Source organism: Fusarium proliferatum (genome assembly GCF_900067095.1).
Source record: "Fusarium proliferatum ET1 genome assembly, contig: FPRO_scaffold010, whole genome shotgun sequence".
Classification (NCBI taxonomy): Eukaryota; Fungi; Ascomycota; class Sordariomycetes; order Hypocreales; family Nectriaceae; genus Fusarium; species Fusarium proliferatum.
In genome coordinates, this window is record NW_022194799.1 from 457083 (window position 1) to 482408 (window position 25326).

The following is a 25326-nucleotide window of genomic DNA, read 5'->3' on the forward strand; positions in this document are numbered from 1 at the left end:
AGGGTTCCCTTTAGCTCCAAGTTCAGGAATCAGCTGTTCTGGAATCGTGGAGACCCCAGATTTTGGCCAAGACTAATTTAGCCTCTGCCCTTAAGCGAGGTGAACGCAAGGGACGACGCTATTGGTGCAACTAAGCCGCGCTTAGGGGTTACCAAGACCGCGAGACGCAGTACAACGACTATGTCACGCCGTAGTGCCGATGTTGAGCTCCTTGGCTTTTTGTGGTGTGATGGGTTTGGAGAATAATTCTGCGCGGAGTCACCTTGAACACAATATTTAACCTTTCTTTACTTGACTTTTTGAATTCCCATTTCCCTTTTTCAGTTCAGTTCACTCATCAGTTCACTCGGGATTCTTCTTAAAATTGAATGATAACACAATGACGAGTGGCCCCCAAAACACAAACGTTACCTCCAACGGTACAAACGGCGCCGCCAATGGACACGGGCCTCTGAGCACAATGCCTGGCCCCAACCATGACTACAAAGTGACCCTACAAGACAAGGTCATTGCCAGTATGTTTTTCAAGTCAATACCCTGCACAAAAGTGATCAATGCTGATAACGAAAGTCACCGGTGCCAACCAGGGCATTGGTCTTGGTATCGCTGAGGTCTGCCTCGTGAATGACGCTGCTTTTGTCTACAGCCTCGACGTCACTGAACCTTCAGAACCCTTTGCAGCTCTGCTCCAACGTTTCCCGGGGAAATTGGGTTTCCAGAAGTGCGATGTGACGAATGAAGAGAGCGTGACTTCCGCAATAGATGCCATCATCGCTGACAAGGGCCGCTTCGATGGAATGGTCGCCAACGCTGGTGCCACCAAGCATCAACCTGCCTTGGACTTTACGGCTGAGCAGGTTGAGAAGCTGTTCCGGTTAAACGTGTTTGGGGCGTGGAATTGTGCCACGGCTGCTGCGCGCGCGTTCATCAAGCTTGGCTGTAAGGGCAGCATTGTGTTTACAGCCAGTATGACATCTTACCGTCCAAACAGAGTAAGTATCCCCAAACTTCCTCTAGTGATACCTCCCCACTAACTTGAGACAGGCTGCCCCATCAGCTCCTTACGGCGCAACCAAGGGCGCAGTGCGAAACATGACGCACACGCTTGCGATGGAATGGTCGCAGTACGGCATCCGAGTGAACAGCATTTCACCTGGCTTCGTCAAAACTGCTTTGACGTATTATGTTGAGACAGCGCCTGATTGGGATACAAAGATGAAGTACTACGGTGGCATGCCTCGTTTGGCGCTACCGCAGGAGCTTGGAGGTGCATATGTGTACCTGCTGAGTGAGACGGCGACTTACACAACGGGAATTGATATCCCGATCGCGGGCATTGTCGGCGCTTGGTAGGTGAAAGATCTTGCTATAGAAATCTGCCCTTGTTTAATAGATTTGGTTGCATCTGGAAAGCTCATATGTCGTATTTGTTTGCTTACTACATGGACCTGGTAACAGAGTGCTTGCCTTATCACTACTCACTTGAATAGCCCTGGAATGGCCAACAAGGGCTAAGTCGCAGCTTCAACGAAGTTGCTCCCTGTTAGTTTTAAATGAAACTCTTTTTCTTCTTCGTGCCCAGAACCACTGTATAGAACTATCGACATGTCTAACGTAAATTCAAACTACGGAAACGAGAGCAAACAACATAAAACATTGTGTAAAGGGGTCCAGGGAATCATGCAGAATATTTTACAGTTTATCGGAGCTTTTATGGAAACCTGAGAAGCGTAATAAGCGAGTAGAAGTCGTTTGTTGAGGATAAATCAAGGCTATTGTATTTGCAATCTAATTCAATCCACAGTGCTACGCAGCAACTACTGGCGCTGCTATAAGTTCTTCTCTATCGTAATCCTCAATGATCTTGACTTTGGCCGCAGATGACGAACTCTAGAATGGAGTCAATAAAACATGCTTTCATGGACAAGGGCAGATATACTTACGGGATCAAACTGATATCCCAGCCATTCTTTCACCAGTCTCTTAGCAAGCTCAATACCCACAACACGCTGTCCCAAACACAGGACCTGAGCATTATTACTCAAGACCGAACGCTCGACAGAGAAGCTATCATGTGCTGTCACAGCTCTGATACCACGAACTTTGTTTGCGGCGATGGCAACACCAAGGCCGGTGCCGCAAATCAACAAAGCTCTGTCGGCTTCGCCCTTTGCAACTTTCTCAGCTGCGGCGATGGCAAAGTGCGAGTAGGCAGTTTTGTCTTCCTCTGATGAGGGACCAGCGTCGACGACGGAGGAGACTCGGGGATCTGTGAGGAGTTGTTGGGTTATGATGGACTTGTAGGGGAAGCCGGCGTCGTCCCCGCCGATGACTATGCGAAGTCCAGATGGCATTGTATGTCGGAATGGGGTGAAGAAATTATTGGAAGGTAATGTAAATCTCAGTGTTTGATAGTGATGGCCAAATAACTGTGTCTCTGCCTTTGGTGTGTACTTTATGCTGTTCCAGTGCCTTTTCCTCGGGACGTGCCCGGAAGCGAATCATAGTTGCAATGCAGGTACCGCGCTTCGAGGTCAAGTTGCCAAAGTTGACAGGGTTCAGACGAGCAGTGCTAGTTCGGGTTGGGTTAGTTCCAGCAACTAAATTACCTCGAGGCGCGAATGTGCGGGGGACACTTGGGGGTTGGTGCAAGGATTAATGGAAGGGCGCCATGGATGATTGATTCGAGCAGATCCTGACCGGGTATACAATCTTGCTTATACTTTTAATCGGTATAGAAATAGACATTGCATTCGACTTGACAGATGCACATGGCAAAAATGGCTTCCACTTGGGAACCGCAAAACAACAAGACCTGCCAGATCCTCAAAGCAGCTGAGGATGGAGGCTATGGAGTCGTTGCACCAATAGCTTACAACATCGAACACATTCTCGCCTTCGTACGAGCCGCCGAAGTCAAACGCAGTCCCCTAATTATCCAAGTATTTCCTTGGGCCATCACGTTCTCCTCCGGGCTCCTCATCCATGCCGCAGCACACGCAGCGCGCAATGCTTCGGTTCCCATCGCGATCCATTTAGATCATGCACAGGATGAAGCAATCATTCGGCATGCCGCTGATTCTCTCCCATTTGACAGCATCATGGTTGACATGAGCCATTACGAAATGGAGGAGAATCTGGCCAAAACTAAGGAGCTGGTGGAGTACTGCCATGCGCGTGGAATTGCCACGGAAGCTGAACCGGGGAGAATTGAGGGGGGAGAAGATGGGATTGCGGACACAGCTGATCTAGAGGGAGCTCTGACCACCTCAGAGCAGGTGGAGGATTTCATTACGACGGGTATCGATTTCCTTGCTCCTGCATTTGGCAACGTCCATGGAGAGTATGGCAAAAGAGGTCCTGTTCTCGAGTTTGATCGGTAAGTGAACTTTGCTAGTCATTACATCAGGTCTGACAAAGCTTTAGGCTGGAGATGATACGGTCCAGAGTCAACGGACGCGTGAGAGTTGTCCTCCATGGGACCAACGACTTTCCCGAAGATATTATGAAGGCCTGTATCAAGGGCGGTGTTTCCAAGGTCAACGTGAACAAGCTTGTCTTGGATGATTACCTTATTCACATCAAAGAGCAAGCATCGAAACTCAACTTGACGACATTGATGGAAGAGGGCGTGGAGAAAGCTCAGAAGCTGACAGAGTGGCAAATGGATGTCTGCGGTTCTTCAGGGAAGGCTTAACAGTTCAATCATTCCGTAGTTCATTCTTCTAGATTACTCAGGTCACTTCACTGGCTCAGTCTTGTGATCAGAGCGTTTCTTGACTTCCTTCTTGATCCGCCTTGGCCCATTCCGTCCTCAGATCATCTCTCCACATCTTCATGGGGACCCAATTTACCCTAGCTTCACACGCTTCCATCAAAGAAATGACTTTCTCACGCTTATCAGCATCCTGCAAACAAAGACCGGCACCGTAAAGACACTGAGCTGATACAATCTGGCATGCTTCATCCTTCAATTCCATGGCTACTCCGCATATGGTGTCTACAGATTGCGTAAGTGTCTTTTGCATTCTTAGATACCCATTAAATCCAGCCGGTATTGGACTGTGGAGTGCTATCAATATCTGTGCAAAGGCAAGTGCCTGCAGCGCAGCCCCAAATTCTGGTGGGTGTACCCAAATGGCTTTGAAGATGTCGGTGGGATCAGAGGGTGACGGAAGGGGCAGGTATTGCTCGCCAAGGTGAGTTTTGAGCTTTTCTATCTTGTTCAAGATGTCAACTCTAGCACGCCCCAAGTCCACTGGCGCTATACGATTTGGTGTTGATACTGATATTGCAGCGTGGGAATGGGCATAGTAATTCACAGCCTGTGAGAGGAGATATATAGCTCTCTCTGCCAAGTCATACTGGTCAAGCTCGCTTAGATCTTGAACGGGGACCCAGAAACTCAGACAAGGCCTCTTTTCTCGAAATGCAGCCCAGATGTCCTGACGCAGCCAAGCCCACCAAACAGCTTGGCGAAGACCGCCAGAACCGCCATGAACCTCTTGAGACCTCTGTATCCAGAAGACGCCCTTGAGATGTCTCTGCCAGTTTCCCCGCCCATCTGATTCGTCGAGCATTTCGTAAGAGGAGATAACAATGGCCGTGGCTAGAAGCTCTTCCGAGTTGGTGTAGCTAGTGTAGCCGAGTGCTTCTTGCACGTAGTGAAGTGTTTCGTAGTAATGCCGGATCGACTCGTTGTCCGTTACGGTGCGGTCGCTGGAACTGGGTAACTTGGAGCGATGACGTGCAGCAAGGGCTAGAATGGCATGAAGCAGTCCCGGGTCTTTCAGCGCCAGTCTGATAACATATGTAGAGAACAGCCTCTGGGGATGAAAGAGATCCAGCCATAAAGCACACTTCTCTGCAAAGTGACGAAGAAGAACAGCATCATGAGGCGATAAAGTTGCTGGGCTTACTCCAGCTTTCCAGCCGGTAGACTCGTCCTGTGCAACTTGAGATAAGCGTGCTTGAAGGCTTCCAATGTCTGGAGGTCTTTCTTCACCTTCTCTCAAGGCTGGAGTCGGCGCAAGTGAGAAGCCGCTATCTGCTTGTGCGGCGTCATTGGCGAGAAGGTCAAGCCATCGTATCGAAGCAAAGTCGGCAGTCCAGAAGGCTGAATCTGGTGACCAGGTAGAGGTAGGCAGTGGCTGGGCGGTTACGCCGATGAGTGAGACATGGTTCGCAGACAGGCACGGCTGTATGTTGGGGCCAGCGTCAGTGGCGAGGCTGCTGTGTGAGTCTGGGAGATCAAGCTCTGGTGGAGATTCTTGATCACCGAGAAACAATTGGTCTCCTGATTGTGTTTCCGAGTCGTCAACGCTTGTCAACGAAGTCTGCGTTTCGGGGTAGACGCAACCGCGAGATCTAATTGTGCAGGGTCCGCAGACTGGACGCCTCTCTGGTATGATCGATTAGCGGGTATTGGAGGCAACATGAAAGGTCGCTCTCACCATCGCATTTCTTGTGCCGCTTGCGACATGTCAAACTGTATCTATCAGGCCTGAAGGATCATATCACGCATCAAGAGATATGGACTGACCAGCCAGTTCTCGTACGCAACCCTCGACTGCGGGACTTGCGAGGTCTCTTCCTCAGCCGCGTTTGATCGTCTTCATCTCGGTCCATTGGAGATGGTGTTGCGTGGAGTGACGCGAGACGAAGGCCGGCAGAACAGGACCAAAGCATACGATTTGCCGAAGGAAGCTCTATTGCCGCGGTTTAGCCAAAGCTACAGCATAGCCAAAGAGCCCAAAGCCCACTAAACTACTTCAAACTCACCTAAACTCTGTCACCACTTGAAGCGTCCCTAAGCGAGGTTGCTCCAAACTGCGGGGAACCTTGCTAACCCAACTTAGTCTGCGAGCTTGACAAGTTGCGTCTCGCGGTCATGTTTCAATATGTTACCCTGCAGATGACATGGCTGGGCGTTGAAATACTCGGGCAAAAAGTCGAAAGAGGTGAATTCGGTGACAGTTTGGCTCGTCACGAGGTGCAGCGTTTGTATCAATACCAATAGCTGATTGAATCATATATCGGCTCTATCAATTGAACTCTTACTTTACTGTGTCTCCCATTACACCAGTGTTGTTTTTTTGGCAGCCAACTTCCCTGCTAACATCATGTCGACAAAACATTATTTCTCAGAAGCAGCTGCAAATTCCTTAGTACCTCGAGCATTAAGGTCTCTTGTGACAGCCAATCCCCATCTCATCTTAAACGAGCCCGAACGTGTAGTAGCCAACCAATATCACGACCCCGCAAAAGTTGCCATCATCAGCGGTGGCGGTTCAGGCCATGAGCCCTCCTGGAGTGGCTTCGTCGGAGAAGGTCTGCTCTCTGCAGTAGCATGTGGTGATATATTTGCCTCACCGAGCACCAAGCAAATCTTGGCCGCCAAGAAGTTGGCACCGTCTACCAAGGGGACCATTTTTCTCATCACAAACTACACGGGAGATCGTCTTCACTTTGGCCTTGCTGCCGAGAAAGCTAAGGCTGCAGGGTCCGGGGAAGATTATCTAGTGCTTCCAGCGACGGATGATGTTTCTATTGGTAGGAGCAGATCTGAACGAGTAGGAAGAAGAGGCATGCCTGGCCATGTCTTTAGTAAGTGGCTCCCAAGTTACGGATTATGCGTCCTGCTAATACGCAATAGCGATGAAAATTCTCTGTGCTGCCGCTGCCGAGGACTGGTCTTTTGAACAGTGCGTAAACTTAGGTCGAGCAGTCAACGACAACACTGTCTCGATCGGATCATCGCTTGATCACTGCCACGTGCCAGGTCGGCGATACCAGAAGATCGCCGATGACATTTGCGTTATCGGAGCCGGCATCCACAATGAACCCGGCCAACAACTGATTTCTCCTTTCCCGACTGTTGAAAGCGTCATAGAGTCTTGTTTGAAGCTACTATGTGACCACAGTGATCCAGAACGAGGGTTCTGCAAGTTCGCCCAAGACGATGAGACATTACTGCTTGTGAATAACTACGGTGGTCTTTCGAATCTGGAGCTTGGTGCATTAGTTGACGAGGTTCAACAGCAGCTTGCTTCGACATGGTCTATTAAACCAGTCAGATGTCTTTCGGGGTCTTTTGAGACCTCTTTAAATGCACCAGGCTTCTCAGTATCACTCTGCAATCTATCAGCCTCTGCAAGACTTTGCAACTCAACAACCGCAACATTACTCGAGCTTTTTGACCGGCCTACAACAGCTGTATCCTGGCCGAACCTTGTCAGACCATCACGGAAGCTTGTTCCTAGCGACGAAGGAAAGCAAAATGGTCATACAAACGGAGCAACGTCAGTTGCGACAACCAAGCAGTACGATTCAATGGATCCATCATTGCTTGAGAGATGCATCAGGTCAGCTTGTGAGAAGGCCATCTTAGCTGAGCCAAAACTCACCGAGTGGGATATGATGATGGGCGATGGAGACTGCGGCGAAGCGGTCAAGGCGCTCTGTGAGTCAGTGATTAGGAAGCTTGACGAAGGAGTTGCTGCCCCAGGCTCCGTTGTGTCGTTCCTCGAAGCAATCACCGACACCGTTGATGATATGGGCGGCACCCTGGGCGCCATCTTTGGGATTCTCCTCACAGCTCTCAACAACGCCCTCAAGCGCCAACTCGCAGACCAGGGAGGAGTGAAGGGTATAACTGCAGATATCTACGCTGAAGCCCTTCATATTGCTGTAGAGTCTCTCAAGACTTGCACGACAGCAAGAGAGGGAGACCGCACCGTGATGGATGTTCTTCTGCCATTTTCAGATGAGTTTGTGAGGACAAAGAGTTTTGAGGCTGCGGTTGTGAATGCGAAGGAAAAGGCAGAGGCTACACGATATCTGAGACCAAAACTTGGAAGGGCATTGTATGTTGGTGAGGCTAGTGAGCAGCAGGTGCCAGACCCAGGGGCTTGGGCGCTCTACGAGATACTACGCGGTATGGCAGGAAGTTTATAGAACCTATAAGCATACATATCAATAGACCAACAGTCTATGCCAGCAAAAGTCTGAGAACTGAATGAAAATCGGTTGTATATACCCTAATATTAGCGACCATATAAAAAACCTCGTGACTTTAAATGTCTTATAAAATATAAAACACTAAGTTTGTAGGGTTAACTTAGAACTTAAGGAGTGAAAGTATAGTACTTCCCTATTATATATAGTAATTAAAAGAAAAGAAAAGAAAAGAAAAGAAAAGGAGCTATAACTCATTATTAACTCATGCTTCTACACACAGTATTTATGCTACGTCTTTAGCGATAGATAAGATACATGCCAGGCGATCCACCAATAACGACTTTACAATTCTCTCGCATAGCCTGGGCAACAGCACATGGTAAACAGCAATCGCCTTGATAAAGCTGAGGTACGGTCTTAGAACAGCAGAGAAATTGGGATTCTCTATTCCGATGCGTCAACGTTACTCCGATCGAAGATTTTCCTGGTGCCACTGGTTCCATTACAGAAGTAGCTTTAATAATTAAGTTGTCCTTCGTTGGATCGAATGGTGTCGAAAGGTCGTGATCACAGCTGTCGGCCGGATTGAGACACATCAGTCCCAAGTGCATGTCAAGAAAATTGGCCTCTATCGTACCGTTGCCTTGCTTGATCTGACATCGTAGTAAAAGCGCCTGAGATCTTTGCATCAAAGCTGGGCGCAATGTCATAATAAGGCTGCTGTGTTCGCCAAGTCCTGATGGAACGGTTATCACGCCCTTGGAGATGGACCTTTTTGCTTTGGGCCTAGTCAGCGCCTTCGATGCTTTGATTCCTGGCATCACTGGAATTATAAAGTCATAACTGTCGGCCTGATAATGCAGCCTTCCATCGACTAATTCATACTGCACTGCCCATGGGCTAGAGATCTCAGGGACCTCAAGAGTAGCGGGATAAATAGTAGAAGCACCTGAGCTGTTGCAAATTGCTGCTGGGATATTTTCGCCGTAAAATAGCTCGAAATCTCCGACAAGATAGATAATATGGTTATGCAACCAACTCGGCCCAATACTCTTATATTTATGGTCATGACTCTCATTAAATCGTGACCAGATAACATCAATGAGATATGGGTATGTATCATCTCCAATGTGGGATCTCAATGAAGTGTTGAGACTGTATTGTAAGAAGAGAAATAGTAGCGATGCCTGCGTTATTTGGGCTACATCCCTCCAAAGCCTAGAAACTGGGCAGTGAATCCATGGCAAATAAGCGTTCAAATGGGATTTCGGATGACGAGTCACGTCCCATATCTTTCCAATCTTGCAGGAAGAACATGTGCAGTTTTTGAGAGGTAGAACAACTCGAAGGGTATTCTGAAGTCGGTTGAATGCCTCTTTGGGGCTCTGCAAAGCATCAGAAGGGCAACATAGCACTTTCTCTAAGCGCTGGGAAATAGTTTGTCGATATGTGGGCCCTAAAATGACCTTCAATCCTTGGGTCGGGAAAAGTCTTTCTCGCTCATAAGTAGTGTTCGAGTTGTAGAAGCAATCCGCAGTAGGTTCCATCGCTATAGATGCTACAAAATTCGATATAGCGAGTTTCAGAGGCTGAGATGAATCTGCACCGACCATAGAAAGGGAAAGATCTAACTGGCTCGAGAAGATGCCATCACATGTAAAGCGTAGTTCTTCGTTGCGTTTGTGTTGGCTGTCTGCGATGATATGCCGTTTTAGGAACCCGGCCTTCTTGATTTCCAGCTTCGTTTCAAGATGAATCTGTGTTGAAGAGCCATCTTCGGTAGTGACCGAGAAGATAATGTTGTCCCTGAGTCCACTCATAAAGACTTCTCTATTGATTCGCACTGAAACATCTTCAGGACACATTGCTAGCGTCAAGGCCAATAGTGTCCCTACACATCTTGTTCCAGACACTTGTAGAATCAAACTCTCATCTTGGAGGGCACTGCAGACCCCGGATAAGAAGTTGTTAAGATCCTCTTCTGCTGGGGTGTCGGCCAAGTCTCGTGGCACGTCTAAACCTGCTTCGAAAAAGCATTGCCTCAGCCGAGTGACTTGGAGGGCCAAATGGTTTCCAAAACCTAGGCATGCTGATTTTCGTTCTAATAGCATGCAAACATCGCCCAATTGAGTTGGTGAGGACAACTGCCGATCTGCAGGTAAGATATCTCGACAAAGATCGTAGAGCAGTAGTCCGCAACGGCTTTTCGAGTAAAGGCTCCCGAGGGCGCAGCATAGTAGAGCTGCAGTTTGCCCACCGGTAGTCTGACTCATGAAAGCCGGGGTGTCGTCTTTTGCCCACCCAACCCAAGCAGAAAGCCTTTCAAGTCTAACACAAGATGCCCTCGACAGAACGTCTGGAATCTTTGCGGCCCAAGGACCGTTGGATTGAAAGCAAGACCCGATTTGCTGAACTTGTATGACGGCATTGGGGTTAGCATTGTCAGCTGAAACGGCGCGAAGGAGTCCTTGGGCAAAGCCGATGGTGTTCAATGCGGCTCCCGGAATCCCCAAGATGTCAGCCTGAGCCGCCACTCCTCCATTTTCACCTGACATTGTAGTGATTTGAGTTATCTTGTCGCTTTCTGTGCGTCGTAGAGGATGCAAACAACACTGCAAACTAGTTAGGTCTTAATGCAATTGAAAAGATAGAGAGCAAGAGTGAAAAAGCAGATGAATGGATGAGAAACGTAGCTTGGGTATGAATTTGTTTTTGCGAACCAAGTGCCTGAAACTGCCTTGGCGGCCTCTACACGCCTTGTCTCCCTTGCATGATTCTTGGCTTGCTAAGCGCCCGTGCATGTCGTTTCTTACCACTAATTGGCGGACTGCTGCAGTCACAGCCGCACACCGGTGAGAATTTCACCAATTACAGTGCACAGGAGGACAGAGGGTTGAAAATATTGCAATGGTGGCTGTACATACCTACAAATTATCAACATCTCCATCCGACATCCAATGCGACCCTCCCGCACATCTATACCCACCACTCTGCTTAATCCACTGATATCCAACCGGACAGACTCCCATCGTCATTAACTTTGCCTTTCTTGCCTCAATCTGCTTCCGTTTTTCCTCCTCAGCCAGAATCCGACGAACAAGCTTCTCCCTGTCAGCCTCACTTGCATCCTGCTGAGCCTTTTTGAGACGGCGCAATTCTTCTTTCTCTTGGGCCTCTCTCTCTTTGTCCTTTTGGAGTTGCTCCCAGACTTCATCGCTCACTCCCGCGTCTCGGATTCCCTCATCACTGTTGTCATTGGAGAGTTCATCGTCCTTGTTCTCATCCTCGTTTACTTTAGCAGTCGTGGTGGTGTCGGTTGTCGTCGGGGGCGGTGTGAACTTGGGTGCTCTTGTGAACGCTTTGGCAGTCTTGGTCGCAACAGTCGGCTTCTTGTCCGTCATTCTTCCACGGCGCTCCACCATCATCTCATCCAAGGTGCTGCGAATGTGTTCTTCGGTAAGTGTGAGACTTTCGGAAGACAGATCGAACTTGTAAAAGATCTTCTTGGCAAGTTCTTTCACATCTCTTGCATTTGCCCAACTGTCCTGCTTAGACAGTTTGTTGAACTTGCTGGTTATTTCATCCAAGAATGCCTTCTCAGGCTGCTCCAAGCATGACAGGTCCAGTGCTATCTTGCCATCGAGCTGGATTTTGTTGGCTTGCAATTGAATGGTCATCAGTTGAATACAACTAGCAGGGGTGAGGGGGTCGAAGTCAATGCTTTCCGGGAAGCGACTGGACATTCCTGGGTTGATGCTCAGTAGAGTGTTGATGTCCTGCACGTAGCCAGCCAGGATAATGATAAGCTTTCCCTGATATCTTGGCTTCGTGACGCAATCCACAAGCTCATCAACAGCTTCTCTGGCAAACGAACTTTCGGAAGCCAGTCGATAAGCTTCATCGATGAAAAGGACTTTTCCCAATGCTCTGTCCAAAAGCGACTGTACCTTTGGTCCCGTTTGTCCAACATATTGGGCGATCATATCGGTAGTAGAAGCCTCGATGACTTCCGTGCTAGCCAAGAATCCCAGGTCATAGTACACCTGGCCCATCTTCCGGGCGGCTGTAGTCTTTCCTGTTCCGGGGGGGCCGCGGAACATGAAGTTGAAAGGGATTTCAGGGTCGATTTCCAACTGCTTGGCCTGACGAACACGGTTTTGATAGCCTTGAAGGATGGTCACCAGATGATCACGCCCAATGTCACCCTCGAAGAGTTTCTTGACATCGGTACCTCCGTTTTCAGCTCGGTCAAACTCCTCATCAAAGTCAATCGGCTCCAAGGTTCCATGCTTCTTGACCTGCCCAGATGAAACGCGCTTCTGGTGGCTGGTCATGGCTCTTCCGAGGAGAATGTCAATTTCACCAGCATTTCCGAAATTCGGGCTGTTCCTCGCACGTCGTAGGACATCCAGTGCGACACACTTGGCCTTGGTGGTCGCTTTGAACCCCAGCTTGCCTAGCTTGAGATCGAGGATCTTTGCCAGAGCGACGTCATCGAAATCTTCAAATACAAAGGCAGATGATAAAGGAAACCGTCGACTGAGACCCGGGTTGACGTTTTGAAACAGCTCCTCCATCTTCTCTCTGTAACCGAGCAGGAGTACACACCGGTCTTCGCCAGGCACACTTTGAACCTCTGCAACGATAGTGTCAATGACAGCAGTCTTAAATTGATTCATATGAGAGGCATTTGGACCTCCTCCATAGAGTCCATATGCTTCATCGATTAGAAGAACTTTTCCAACGGTGGAAGCAAGGATTCCTTTGGTCTGAGCCTCTGAACCACCAATGACAGCCCCAACAAAATCAGCTGGGTTCTTGACGATAAGCTCTCCATTCGATAGCAAGCCTAGATCCTTGAGTATCTCTCCGTAGAGCTTTGCGACAGTAGTCTTTCCAGTTCCAGGCGATCCCAAGAATACCTTATTCAGCGAAAACTCAACTAGAGGCTGCTCCGCAAGTTCTCGTTCATAATTTGTCTTCAGGGTATCCATGAGAACGCCAAGAGCATCCTTGACTTCTTGCAGTCCAATCAGGGATTTAAGCTCTCGATAAGCCTTGCTATTCAGCAAAGCCTGGGAAGGCTCTGGTCCGATGATGTCTTCTTGAGTGAGGAGCAAATCGTTCGGCTTTTTACCTGCCCTCCGTTGTCTTCGAAGGCGCGTAGCTTGTCTTTGACTTATCCTCTGAAGATAGTTTTCCACTGCGCGTGCGTTGCCGAATCCATTCCTCCCACGACCATGCCCAATTCGACGAGAGACGATACGGCAGAATAGTCCATCGCTTCCTTGCTCTACAGCCATTCTACCATCGAACTTGCGATGGATCTGTAGCTGGAGAATCTGGAGAAGTTCTTTATCTGTGTAGTCCTCGAACTTCATCTCAATAGGAAATCGACTGGGAATGCCGGGATTGTGAGAGAAGAATGACTCCATCTCCTTACTGTATCCTGCCAAGACAAAAACAACTTTTCCTCTCAGGTTCTCAACCTCTGCCAGGAGATAGTCTAGTACAGCCTTGCCGCCAGGGCTGTTGCCAGATGACAGCTGGTATGCTTCGTCTATGAACACACAGCCGCCACCGTTGTTGTTGACATCCTCAATGAGCTTCTCACAGCCAGTGACTCCCATGTTGGCGAGCTTAGAGCCAGTGACTTCCTTGAAGCAACTTCCTGCAATTGCACCGACCGTTGTGAGGAATTCGGCATATATTCTGGCGACTGTCGTCTTGCCTACAGAGAAGTCAGTTAATGTCATGCATTGTGCTGCTTGTGTCTTTGATGCACTCACCTGTGCCTGGATTGCCAAGTAGCGAGCAACTCCATCTCTCATCCCCAATAGAGAACCCTTGACGTATCTTGGTGTCGACCGTGGACTTGATCGACAGTATCTGGTCTTTGACAGATTCCAGACCGATCATTCCCATCAGCTTATCCAGGGCAGCGTTGCGTGCACCTTCGACCTCTTTCATGTTCTTCCACTCTTTGGCTGCACTGGAGATAGCATCGAACTGAGGAGCAGCCTGAGGCGGTGGACTGCTTTTCTGGGTTGCCTTCATCTTCTTCTTATTGCTTTCTGCTTGTCGAAGAGACTCAAGCTCCTCCTTCTTCTGTTTGAGCTCGTCCGCATGCTTTTTCTCTTCAGACTCGTACTTCATAGTTCGACGGCGATGGTCAATCTCATCTTCAATCTGCTGTAACTGCAGGCGATAATTGTCTTGGAGCTTTTGGCGTTTCCGTTCCAATTCGAGATCACGTCTGATACGCCTCTCATCATCCTCCTGGCGCTGTCGTTCGAGTTCAAGGTTACGTTTGATACGTCGCTGGTTTTCTTCCTCCTCTTTGATGCAGGTCGCGCAGACTTTGGTCTTATTTCCACATGGGGCCTTCGTCGTATGGCCTTTATCGCACTTTCTGTCAACTTTGGCAACGCATAGGATCTTTGAGTGGTCTTGCACTCTATGGCAGCGTCGCTGGCATTTGTGCTTGCCGCAGCTCAACGGGGCATTACTAGAAGGTCAGTGATCTTATAACAAGTGCGATACCAAAGAAAGAAAAGGGCAGAGTGCGAGTTTAGACTTACCAGGGTTCGGCGCATCCTCCATCGGGACACTTCTTATCAAAGTCTTCAGGCAGCTTCAACAACATGGACGTCTCAGGGTGGCGCTCGCAATGGATAGGTACTCCATCGAATATAGAATTATTCATCTTTAGCGCATCGAAATACTGCGCCCACATTTTACCGCCCTTCTTGCTCTTCATGAATGTCTCCATGTTTCCAAAGAGAATCATGCCGTTTCTGGCTCGTGATAGAAGTACGACAAGTCGTTCGCGAGCGTACAGAAATCCAATGTCTCCCGATGCGTTGCTGCGGGTTAGCGAGACGATGACGATATCGCATTCTTCTCCTTGATAGTTGTCTATGTTGTCAGCATTGAACTTACGGGGTGTCGGTTGGCTTACCAATTGTTGAGAGACGCAGTGGCTTCTTGTTCACTTTGGCTGCAGCCTGCGTGACCAGTCCCGCACGCACCAGGTCATGGTTGTCGACATCGTTTAGCCAAGGATCCATTTCCTTCCGAAGAGTCTCCTTCAAAAGGAATAATTGGCCCAGATATGGCGTGAGAACAACCATGTTCTCGGTCTTGTATCCATTTTGCGATAAGTACCGCACCATTCGGAGAACCATCATAGCCTCGTGGAGGTTCCTCTTACTGGCTTTGGCAGTGGGGTCCCGGCGCTCAGCGACATCGTCCACGGTATCCTCCGGTCGTTCGTGATGAACAAATGTCACCCGACTCTTCAATCCTCGGATCGGCTGACGGTCGGAAGTTGATGGCATGTCCTTTAGTTCGGGATAAGCTAGCATGCGAGGGTATTGTGAGATATCTGGATGACTGCGGTGCTGCTCTTCAAGAGCTGTGAAATGGCGACCCTGTATAACAAGTCTCTCAAAGAGCGATACGTTCAGATCGTAGCCTTCGCCTTTTTCCTTTGTCAACAAATAGTTACCGATCTTTGGCCTGAGCTGCTTGTGATCTCCGATTAAGATGAGTTGCTTGACTGAAGCACTCATGGCTGTAATAATATGCGCTTCAAGGATCTCTCCCGCTTCTTCAACCAAAATGACGTCGGGACTGGCGGTTTCAATGATTGACTGGTACATTGCTGCCGCGGTTGTTGTGCATGCGATGATTTGTTTATCCTGGAGAACTTTTCGTCCGCACTCGTCACGGATACTCTTGATCTCGGTTCTCACATCACTGAATTGCTGGCTCAGTTCAACGAAACGGGCGCTCTGTTCCTCACGAACCATTTGAGACCATTCATAATGACATTGCTTTCTTACAGCGAGCGGCGCATTCCAGACGGTCCGGGCTCTCAGGTCGAGAGATGCGCTGAGGTGTCCGAGATGATTGACATCACCGCCGTCCAGCCAAAACTGGTAAACACCGGCCGGTTCAATTGCTTTACCATCCGAACCTACCATCTTAAATCCATCATCTTCTGGCACCTGAAAAGCTTCCCATGCGATGCTGAAATTTTCGGAAAGCTCCAGGTGTTCCAGGATATCGGCCGGATGGGCCTCTCGTGCAGCGAGCTTTCTGCTGCATTCTTGAAGCTCCGCGCTGAGATTTGTTTCATTGACGCGAAGTGAATTGAGGATAGTTCTCTCCTCCGGCTTCAACCAATACCTCTTTTGACCGTCGTATTCTCTCAGAAGAGTGGGTTTGGTGGCTTCAGTAAACTTGGAGCCCAGACGAACCATTTGATCTGAGCTGATGCCAATGTCCATCAGATCCTCCAAAAACTGGTCAAGGGCGTGGTTCGTATAGCTCAGAACAAGGATACGCGACTTGCTCAATCGTAGGATAGTCAAGAGAATGAGTGCGCCCAAGAATGACTTTCCTGTACCAGGTGGGCCTTGAATGAGAGCCAGGTTGCTGCTGATGCCATGAATGAACGATCTCAGCTGAGCGCCCTCTAAATAGATGTCTTTTTTCAGCTTCAAACCCGGAGGCATCTTGATTTTACGCCCCGAGTCCAAAGCAGCACGGAGCTGATGTGGCAGGGCGTCCAATGACGCTGATCTCGGTCCATCCTGAGCAGGTTGCTCCGCATCGATCAATTGAGCTTCGAGTGGGAACTCGGCGATGGTCTTCAATCGCTGGAGAATCGGCTCATAGGCAAAGGTAGCCGTGTCTACGATAAAGAACTTGACTTTATCCTTGAAAGGGCCTTGGAGGGCTGCTATCGCCTTCTCGAGACCTGAGCCATCGCTAAACTTGATACCGATGATGGGTGGTGTCTTGAGGAGATTGGCGACGTCTCTGACAAGCGACCCGAATGCGATAATGGAGCCGTTGCAACAGAGCGCACCGAAAGAATCTTGTTTCATAAAATTCTTGGACTCTTCTATAAACGCCTTCTTCCCGCTTTTTGATACTTTAGGCGGAAAATCAATGCCCTGCTGGCACGCGACGTAGAGAGCATATGGCGGGATGTGCTTGGTCTCAATGTCATGGTCGGTATTGATGCCAACCAGTCTCAACTGCGCCAAAGCAACAGGACGGCGCTTGCCCTTCTTCTGACTCATCGCGACTTGGAGATCTTCGCGAAGCTCAGAGAGCATGTCCTCGCGAAGGAGACGGAAGAGCCAGTCGCGGTAGCTCTGACTTCGGGTCTCCATTGGCGTATCAAAAACCTCCCCCAGTCGCTGGAGATACGGAGGATCGGTCGACAGAAGTTCGTCAGAGGTCGGATAAATTGAGATATCGCGAAAGCTGGCATGATCATTGTCGTGACGTCCTCCAGGAGTGACTCCGTTGGATGCAATTTCGGGTTGGGCAAAGATCTTGATGATCTTGTCGATGCGGTATGCGGTCTTTCTCACCTCGGGCGACTGCGATTTGAGAAGAGACTTGCTGTCCATCAATTCTTTGACTGCTTGTTTATGGATACCAAAGCTCGTTTGATCAGAGACAATCTGTAGGCACAGCCAGGCAAATGCCTCAAGCCCGACATTGTCGAGTTTGTCATTATGGTAAGCGCCCAGTGCAGCAGTCCAAAAGGTCACCGGCTCCAGAATAGCCGTCAGCATCTGGCGAAGGAATCCACCATTACTGAGAGAAGCGACGCCCTCATCCGATAGCGTTAGGAGAAACGGCAAGGCAGTGGTGTTTATGAAGCTAAAAGTCAAGTCGACGCGGACTACTCTCTCCAACGCCGCGATGCCGGCAGGGTTCGAGATCAAGACCTCAACAAATTTGACAGGCGAGTTCTTGCTCCTGTAGATCTCACAAGCTTGTGCAAATAACTTTGCGGAGTGTGCATTGATGATTTGCTGTTCGCCTTTGATGACGGCCCAGAAGGTCTTGATGAGCTTTGCGGCTCGAGAGCCAGATGCGTCTTGTACTAGAACCATGGCAGCGATAGCGATGATGATGCCGAGATAAGATGATGAGGATGATGAAGTCTCTGGTGGAATTAAAACTGATGATCTTAGAGGGATACGATACCACTGAGAAAGTGAGTGAGTGAGTGCAGCCTCCATTTGTACTGTGAATGAAGCTGTCTGTCTGTCTGCCTTGACTTCACCCAACCAGCATCGCCACGACGGCCAACAGAATGCATGGGGCCGACAAAGCCTACCGTGTGATGCGACAATGAAAAAGACATTTAATTCGCTGTCAATCAGGCTCTGAGTTGTTTTGGTCGGCCTCCCACAGCTCACGGCGGAGACATCGACTGGCAGTCAACTCCGGTGCAGTACAGGAAGACTTCAATTAAAATGGGAAAAATACATAGAAATAGTCACGGCTCTTCATACAAACTTGATGTACTTTTGCAAGTTAGATAGTTTGCTTTCGGCACCCTGGTTGAGAGACGTGGATGAAGAATGCCTGCCTATTTTTCACAGCCCAGCAGGCCGGGAAACAGGCCAACATCGTCGCAACCAACAAAGGATGGGCAAAGTGTAAATAATGCAGCGATTAGGCAAACTCTGTGGCATATTCCCATTGATTGTCTGGTAGGCCTCCTGATGTTACGCAGAAGAAGTGAATGGTATTTGAGAACATATAAAGTGTCTGTCTTCATTTTCCAGCAGCTCATCAGCCTCATTCATCCAATCTTCGCGAGCTCCAGTCTATCAATCATACCTAACATAACATTCTCATATATTTCTCATTCTTGAAACTCACTTCATGATGTACGGACGACGTCAAGCAAGTTCGCGCGCATGGCGGGCACCCACGCCTGTGACTCCATCGCCAGCACCTCCACTGGGAGATGTAATTGAGCGCATCACCCAAGATAGCCTCAAAAGCGATGACGACCGCGTGAAAATTGAGAACGCCAAAGTAGTCGCATCCTACAACTGGATCAGCTCATCTTCTCCCGAGATCATCATCCCAGGTATGTGAGCCACTCGAAAAAAAACAGCACGTCTAACATGTACAGGTCAACCTCCAAGATGGACGCCTCTCAAGGGCCCAAATAAATTACCTGGTGACGCTGGCGAGTATTATCGCGATGTCAACGCAGCAGCTTACCCCAAACATCCACTTGAGCCTGCTATTGTCTCTGTTATGAAGATGAATCCCAGCCCTATCCCTGTCAACATCGTTGCATGCGGAAGCACGATCGGGAATCTCCTGCGCTTTGCTCGAGGTGTTGATCTGGATCGTTCGTTTCGCATTCTCGTTGAAAAGGTCGGCGACACTGTCCATCTCATTCGCAGAGAGAATTCGCCTCGCGAGAAGATTGAAGGTGTACGAGGATTCGGGCATACATTCCCAGAGGCATACACCACATGGGACTCTTCGGTCAAGCGCTCGACCTCCCACCAGCGAATCCTTTCGTATCAATTCGGCGGTCTTGATCTCATGGTCCGCTTCGAAGGCGATGGGTACACTTCATCCAGTCCTGTCGCCAAGACCGTGAAGGGATACACTTTCGACGATTTGGAAAGTCTCGGCATCATTGAATCGCTGTCAAACGGCACTGGCCAACTCAAAGTGTCAGATGGGGGTGAATCCGTCCCTCAAAGCAGCATCTTCGACTTGAAGACACGATCAATCATGGCTCGTGAAAAGGATCATCTCGGCGAGCAGCTTCCACGCTTGTGGGTCGCTCAAGTCACGCAATTCCTCCTCGCCTACCACGAAAGAGGTCTTTTCAGAGACTCAAACATTGAGATCAAGAATGTCAAAGCCGACATCACCGAATGGCAGGATCTCAACCAGCCATCACTCAAGCGTCTCGCTGCACTCCTGCGCCTCATTATTGACAAGGCCCACGCGTCAAAGAACGGTAAGTTGGAGATCGTATGGTCCAACAGCGGCTCTCTCGAGATTCGCAAACAGCTGTCCGATGCAGGTGACGTCTTGTCTGAACCTGCCAGGAAGCAATGGGAGGCTTGGTTGGGGAGTGAGAACAAGAATCCGGAGGACTCGGAGCGCGAGGAAGAGTTCATGGCGGCGCAATCGGATAGCGACGGTGACAGTGATTTTGCTGCGTGTGATCAAGAGTGCGGATATTGCGGAAAGTGTATATACTGAGGAGTGGCCGGAGGGATGAGGATGTCATGATGTACCCGACGAGTACATAGCATTAAACGCCGACATTGATGTTGACAGACAGACCCTTCAGTAGCCATTCTTACCGAACTACCGAGTTACAGATTCAACTGGTTAAGGGACCTTCCAGATGAGACAAGGGATGCTGACAGACGTCAATCATGGTATCACCCTTGCTCAACCCTTGAAATCGATACGTCCATACCCTACAGATCACATCACTTGTGCCACGCAATTGTCTCAAATGGCGCACATGTACGTTTCACCAGCGCGGATCGCAATGAATGAAGATCACTGCAAAAATAGCACTGCCTCAAGGAAAATATGGATCATCCAATAACACCTACTGGCGCGCGCCAAATCGGGCCACCCTTAGAATTCTGGGGAAGTCTGAGCCAGAAGAGTCTACGGTATCTTTAGCGCATGAATCCCAAGGCCAAGCTTTTTCTTGGTGTCAGACGAAAGTATGGGAAGGAGATCGGCAAGTGGAAAAGCTTTTTTATCGTCGTCGTACCCTTCAATGTAACAGACCACACAGTATCCGGGTTGAAAACCAATATCTTGCGTGCTTTTTTTCCCCCTCCTCCCGTGAAGTATTACGCAAGCTCGTTGGTGGAGAGTTGGAGGAATGGTCTGGGTGCTCCCCCCGTATATAGTGGAGCGGTTAAAGAATGAGGGGGGCGAGGCCCTTTTTAGGCGACGCACAGTTCTAACTATTCCCAACGAGGCTGGAGGTTGGGGTCTTCTAGAACGAGATAACGATAGAGTCGAACCTGGTCGATCACTTTCCTGCCCTGCGGCTCTTACTGCACCTTTGAAGCGGGGTCGGAGAGGGCACGCGAGGGTAACGTGAGAAAGAAAAAGGTGTGAGGTTGGTGATGGGTTGGACGGGCCGACATTGCTGTTAAGATCAGCAGTGGGTGGTATTGACGGACAGAGAGAGAAGGAGAGGGAGAAGGAGTCTAAATGGTGGTGTCGACTGTCCCAACGACGAACCTTTTTAGTAAGGTTAGTTTATGGAGAATGGTATGCTTAAAGAAGCTTTCAGAGTTTTCATCTCTACCTTAGTTCAAGTCGCGGTCAACGACATGATGCACGGCATCTTGATTGATTTCACGGACAATCCATGAACTATAGCGGTCTATATACTCTGTACGCAACATTCAATCAACTTATCTATCTACCCTTGTCCTTAACCTCCAGATAAAGAAGTCAACGGCGTAGGTTCCATTTCGCTATCTCGTGGTGGGGATCACCAACTTGGCTTTCCCAGCCGGAGACAGTTCCCGTTGTTAGTGTAGCGGTACCGCAGGCTATTGGCGCCGTTGTCTCAGGGGCCATAGGAGACACGGGCCACCAAGACGCCAATACGTGGGTTACAGATTTGATCCGTACTCGTATCAGGATTGGATCCATCTCGCTCAGGCTCGCTCCGGGTACAGACTCTCTACATCACGTACGTCGTCTTGTAGCGATTGTCCTGTCCTATTTTCAGAAACCTGACTGTACAATACGTCAGCGCGATACAGTCACCGTGTCATCTCTACACGATGCTCCAGATCGAATGGTCCACAGATCAATTTTCTAGCCGCGCCATGTCCGAAGCGCCCAGCCAGTCTGGCCAGTCCAGCCAAGAGAGTTCAGTCAAGTGCCCGTAGGTTATAATCTAAAATTGCCTCGACCGAATCTTGGGGTCGATTCGCCTCAGCATTTCATTTCTCATGCCATTCTTGGCTTTCCCATCGCCTGCCCATGGCACCACGTCTCTCCTGGTCAGACGGGATATGGATTCCACAGACTCAATAATAAACGTCACATGTAATTGCTGTTTCAATAATTCGCTTTGTTTGCTCGGGCGCTGTTTCATAAAAATGAATGCAATTCCTGAGACTTTCGGTCCCCGCTGAGTTGAGTTCACTGCCCTCTGCAGGGCGATAAGATAAGCTAAACTACTGCAACGCACTGTAGCTTGGGACTTTTCAGGGGGCTTTCCCTTAAAGCTCGGGGCTGGGCTCCCCAACCTCACCTCCACACCACTACAAGCACCCCTGAAGACGCTCACTCCCAACGGGATTGAGGTCGCATCACCAGAACCAGTCAAGGATTGGTTTGGTTTGTTCAGTCAAGACCTTCAAGGTCGTGTCCTTTTCCATCAGACGCCCCAACTGTTCGCCACCCCAGCATCCCATCCCTCTTCTACCCCTTGTTCGTCCTCTGCAATCATTCATTACCCCGTCTCTCGCTCTCAAGACTCCTTCTTTTACTTCTACAACTTGCCTCTGTCCCTCGTTTACTTTTGCATTGTAGCGACGGCGCCAGACGACCCCGCGAACAACTATCGGACTGGATCCGACATCACGATACCGAACGAGTCAAGATGCATTTCACAAAGAAGATTGACCGAGCCTTTCAATGGGCCGGCGAAAGGATGGGCGCTGAAGCCCGAACGGCTCATTCTGATGAGTTCAAGAATCTAGAGACCGAAATGGCTCTCCGTCAAGACGGTTTGTTCCCCGTGGATCATTAACCTTTCGACGACTAACGATCCCAGGCATGGAGCGCATGCAACGATCTATGAGCGGCTACGTTAAATGGTTGTCCCAACGCAATGAGCTTTTGGATAACAAAGAGCGCGGCACTCCCATGGCGGCTCTTGGCCGTACAATGGCTACCCATGGCGAGGATTTCGAGCAAGAGTCCGAGTTCGGAAACTGCCTGTTGTCCTTGGGTCGCGCCAACGAGCGCATTGGTGGCATCCAAGATTCCTACGTAGACTGTGCCAATGCCACTTGGCTGGACAACCTTGAGAGGAGTCTGGCAATGATGCGAGAGTACCAGGTATGTTACTCGATTGCTTGGCTATACGCCCGCTAACAAGAGTAGAACGCCCGCAAGAAGCTTGAGAACCGCCGTCTCGCCTACGACGCCAGCACCAACAAGCTGCAAAAGGCCCGCCGTGACGATTTCCGCATCGAAGAAGAAGTTCGCATGAACAAGGCCAAATTCGAAGAGACCAGCGAGGATGTCCTTCGTCGTATGCAGGACATCAAGGAATCCGAGGTGGACAACATTACATCCCTGACCCAATTCCTCGACGCTGAGCTCGACTACCATGAGCGCTGCGCCGAAGAGTTGCGTCGTGTTCGTCAGAACTGGGCTGGAGCTGCGTCTTCGCCTACCAGTGCTCCCAAGATCGGTCGAAGCCGATCAAACACCGCTCGTTCTTGGCAAGAGCCTCGCCATCAGGCGGTCTACGAGGAGCCAGAGGCTGAACAAGAACCCGCTCGCATTCCCAACCGTTCCCCCGGAAGCCGTCTTGCGCCTCCCCCTCCCCAACCTGCACGACCCCCGATTGGACGCGCCTCGACATTTGAAGGCCGCTCCTCATCTACAGCTACACCACTGGCCAATCTCAGAGTTCCAGGTGCTCCTCTTGCTCGCGTTGCTACTGACAGCGGTTCATACGGACGCCATGATGATGTATTCTCTGACGATGTCTCAACAAGCAGAAGCGGCAGCCCTGACTGGGAACACCGCGCTGCCAGCCCTGCAACTAGCTATGGAAGTCTAAGCCGAAGCACAAGCGGCCTGGCTCTTGGAAAGAAGCCACCGCCTCCCCCTCCCAACCGAGCCAAGAAGCCCCCGCCTCCTCCTCCTACAAGACGGGAGAACTTGGGATACTAATGGATGTATGAGTAAATTGGTAAATTTGATATCTGGCTGGCGTTTGGATTTGATTTGGACAATAGAGTCACCACGCGAATGCGTCTGTAATTGATTGAATTGAGCTTGAATGAGGCTATTTTAATGAGATCCGGTCCCTGACGATCATCCGATAAGATAAGGTCACGTGACATCCAAAATAAGTGGTACCAACGCAGCTCCCTCACGGCGCATCTGCTCTGCATCATCATTCACAACAACAAAATGGCGACGGAGGACGAGCGCTACAGGCAGTCGAGCCAATATCGGCTCTGGTCGTTCACACCGGCGAACCTTCAAGAACTGCGCGCAAAAACAAACTCCCTAGCCCGAGAACAGATCGCTCCTCGACTTGCGACAGATCCTCCGCCCGATTTCCTCACTCCCGACGAAGAGATACGCCTCGTCAAGTTCTTCACCGTCGAGCTTATTCGCGCGGCTACATTCTGCGAACTTCCTACCGAGATTCGAGCGACGGCCGCTATCTTTCTGCGGCGGTTCTACGTGACCAACTCGGTCATGACCTACCCTGCGACCGAACTCCTCAAAACATCACTCTTCTTTGGATGCAAGGCTGAAGGTTTCTTCTACAAACTCAATGCCTTTTCGGATAAATTCCCAAAGACAACGGGCGAGCAGATTCTGGCGGGAGAGTTTCTTCTGTGCCAGGGAATCCGCTTTGCTTTTGATGTGCGACATCCGTTTAGAGCGCTCGAGGGTGCCATCCTAGAGTTGAGAAGGAGACTACCGGATGAAGAGACGCGAATCAATAAGGCGCATGCCCGCGCGCGTGACATTCTTAAGTTCAGTCCTTTGTTGACAGACGCATATTTCCATTATGCGCCTAGTCAAATCATGATGGCGGCGCTTTCCATGGTAGATCATGGACTGCTTGACACTTTGATCCCGACATCTGGTCAAGGCGGCAATGCTAGCCAGGAATCGACATTTGCAAACATGCGAGACAAGATTCTAGGAGCTGTAGACGGCTGCCGCAAGATGCTTGAAGAGGAACCTCCCGAGAGAATGACAGAGTATTGGGGAACGGTACGTTTAAAGCTTGGCTTGTTACCCGAACCAGACTAACAGAAGCAGCCCGAAATCGTCAAAGCGATGAAACCACTTCGAAAGAAACTGCAGAAATGTCGTGATCCCGATCGAGCGGACCTGGTCAATCTTCAACGAGCGAGACGAGAACAGGTTATGAACAAAGAAAAGAAGGCGGCAGCCAACGAGGACGGCACAGTATTTGGGGATGATCTCCGAGAGACAAAGAGAGTGAAACTGGAAAACGCCGATCCATTTGGACCTCCTCTCTGAGTTGGCCCGTCAATTGGTGAACAATCCATTCACCCAAAGACCAAACCAATCGGCATCTGCCAACAATTTTGCCAAACTCTGCGACAGTCTGGACTCTGAACCATGTCCGGCCATTTTTGACCGATGCATGAGCTGACCAACATCCCTTTTGTCCCCCGGCGTTGCATTGGCCGGTTTACAGTCCAAGGGAGCTCTTCATCACCCTATGAAACAGCTGGAATGCAACGCTAGCAGTGCCGAGCGTCTTGGCAGCGTCTTCAATTGAGT

At 49.7% G+C, this 25326-nt stretch overlaps 10 protein-coding genes across 10 annotated transcripts; 6 read left to right on the plus strand and 4 right to left on the minus strand.

The window, feature by feature from the left end:
• Positions 1-379: 379 nt before the first annotated feature.
• FPRO_11583 (uncharacterized protein) lies at positions 380-1353 on the plus strand (the record flags this gene model as incomplete). The annotated part of the gene is made up of 3 exons (XM_031221075.1): positions 380-515; positions 571-992; positions 1045-1353. 3 exons carry the CDS (start codon positions 380-382, stop codon positions 1351-1353), a joined length of 867 nt encoding a protein of 288 aa, XP_031086670.1.
• Positions 1354-1806: 453 nt separating this feature from the next.
• Positions 1807-2354, minus strand: FPRO_11584 (uncharacterized protein; the record flags this gene model as incomplete). Its single annotated transcript, XM_031221076.1, has 2 exons — positions 1807-1890; positions 1944-2354. The coding sequence occupies 2 exons, from the start codon at positions 2352-2354 to the stop codon at positions 1807-1809; spliced, it is 495 nt and encodes a 164-aa protein (XP_031086671.1).
• A 426-nt stretch (positions 2355-2780) lies between these two features.
• On the plus strand, positions 2781-3697 carry FPRO_11585 (uncharacterized protein; the record flags this gene model as incomplete). The annotated part of the gene is made up of 2 exons (XM_031221077.1): positions 2781-3379; positions 3427-3697. 2 exons carry the CDS (start codon positions 2781-2783, stop codon positions 3695-3697), a joined length of 870 nt encoding a protein of 289 aa, XP_031086672.1.
• Positions 3698-3764: 67 nt separating this feature from the next.
• Positions 3765-5628, minus strand: FPRO_11586 (uncharacterized protein; the record flags this gene model as incomplete). The annotated part of the gene is made up of 3 exons (XM_031221078.1): positions 3765-5401; positions 5454-5488; positions 5543-5628. The coding sequence occupies 3 exons, from the start codon at positions 5626-5628 to the stop codon at positions 3765-3767; spliced, it is 1758 nt and encodes a 585-aa protein (XP_031086673.1).
• A 494-nt stretch (positions 5629-6122) lies between these two features.
• On the plus strand, positions 6123-7956 carry FPRO_11587 (uncharacterized protein; the record flags this gene model as incomplete). Its single annotated transcript, XM_031221079.1, has 2 exons — positions 6123-6606; positions 6656-7956. The coding sequence occupies 2 exons, from the start codon at positions 6123-6125 to the stop codon at positions 7954-7956; spliced, it is 1785 nt and encodes a 594-aa protein (XP_031086674.1).
• Positions 7957-8255: 299 nt separating this feature from the next.
• FPRO_11588 (uncharacterized protein) lies at positions 8256-10514 on the minus strand (the record flags this gene model as incomplete). The annotated part of the gene is made up of 1 exon (XM_031221080.1): positions 8256-10514. One exon carries the CDS (start codon positions 10512-10514, stop codon positions 8256-8258), a length of 2259 nt encoding a protein of 752 aa, XP_031086675.1.
• A 369-nt stretch (positions 10515-10883) lies between these two features.
• Positions 10884-18011, minus strand: FPRO_11589 (uncharacterized protein; the record flags this gene model as incomplete). The annotated part of the gene is made up of 4 exons (XM_031221082.1): positions 10884-13690; positions 13749-14467; positions 14541-14877; positions 14921-18011. The coding sequence occupies 4 exons, from the start codon at positions 18009-18011 to the stop codon at positions 10884-10886; spliced, it is 6954 nt and encodes a 2317-aa protein (XP_031086676.1).
• A 655-nt stretch (positions 18012-18666) lies between these two features.
• On the plus strand, positions 18667-20019 carry FPRO_11590 (uncharacterized protein; the record flags this gene model as incomplete). Its single annotated transcript, XM_031221083.1, has 2 exons — positions 18667-18874; positions 18920-20019. 2 exons carry the CDS (start codon positions 18667-18669, stop codon positions 20017-20019), a joined length of 1308 nt encoding a protein of 435 aa, XP_031086677.1.
• Positions 20020-22414: 2395 nt separating this feature from the next.
• FPRO_11591 (uncharacterized protein) lies at positions 22415-23721 on the plus strand (the record flags this gene model as incomplete). The annotated part of the gene is made up of 3 exons (XM_031221084.1): positions 22415-22541; positions 22589-22875; positions 22921-23721. The coding sequence occupies 3 exons, from the start codon at positions 22415-22417 to the stop codon at positions 23719-23721; spliced, it is 1215 nt and encodes a 404-aa protein (XP_031086678.1).
• A 243-nt stretch (positions 23722-23964) lies between these two features.
• FPRO_11592 (uncharacterized protein) lies at positions 23965-25059 on the plus strand (the record flags this gene model as incomplete). The annotated part of the gene is made up of 2 exons (XM_031221085.1): positions 23965-24786; positions 24835-25059. 2 exons carry the CDS (start codon positions 23965-23967, stop codon positions 25057-25059), a joined length of 1047 nt encoding a protein of 348 aa, XP_031086679.1.
• Between the last annotated feature and the right edge of the window lie 267 nt (positions 25060-25326).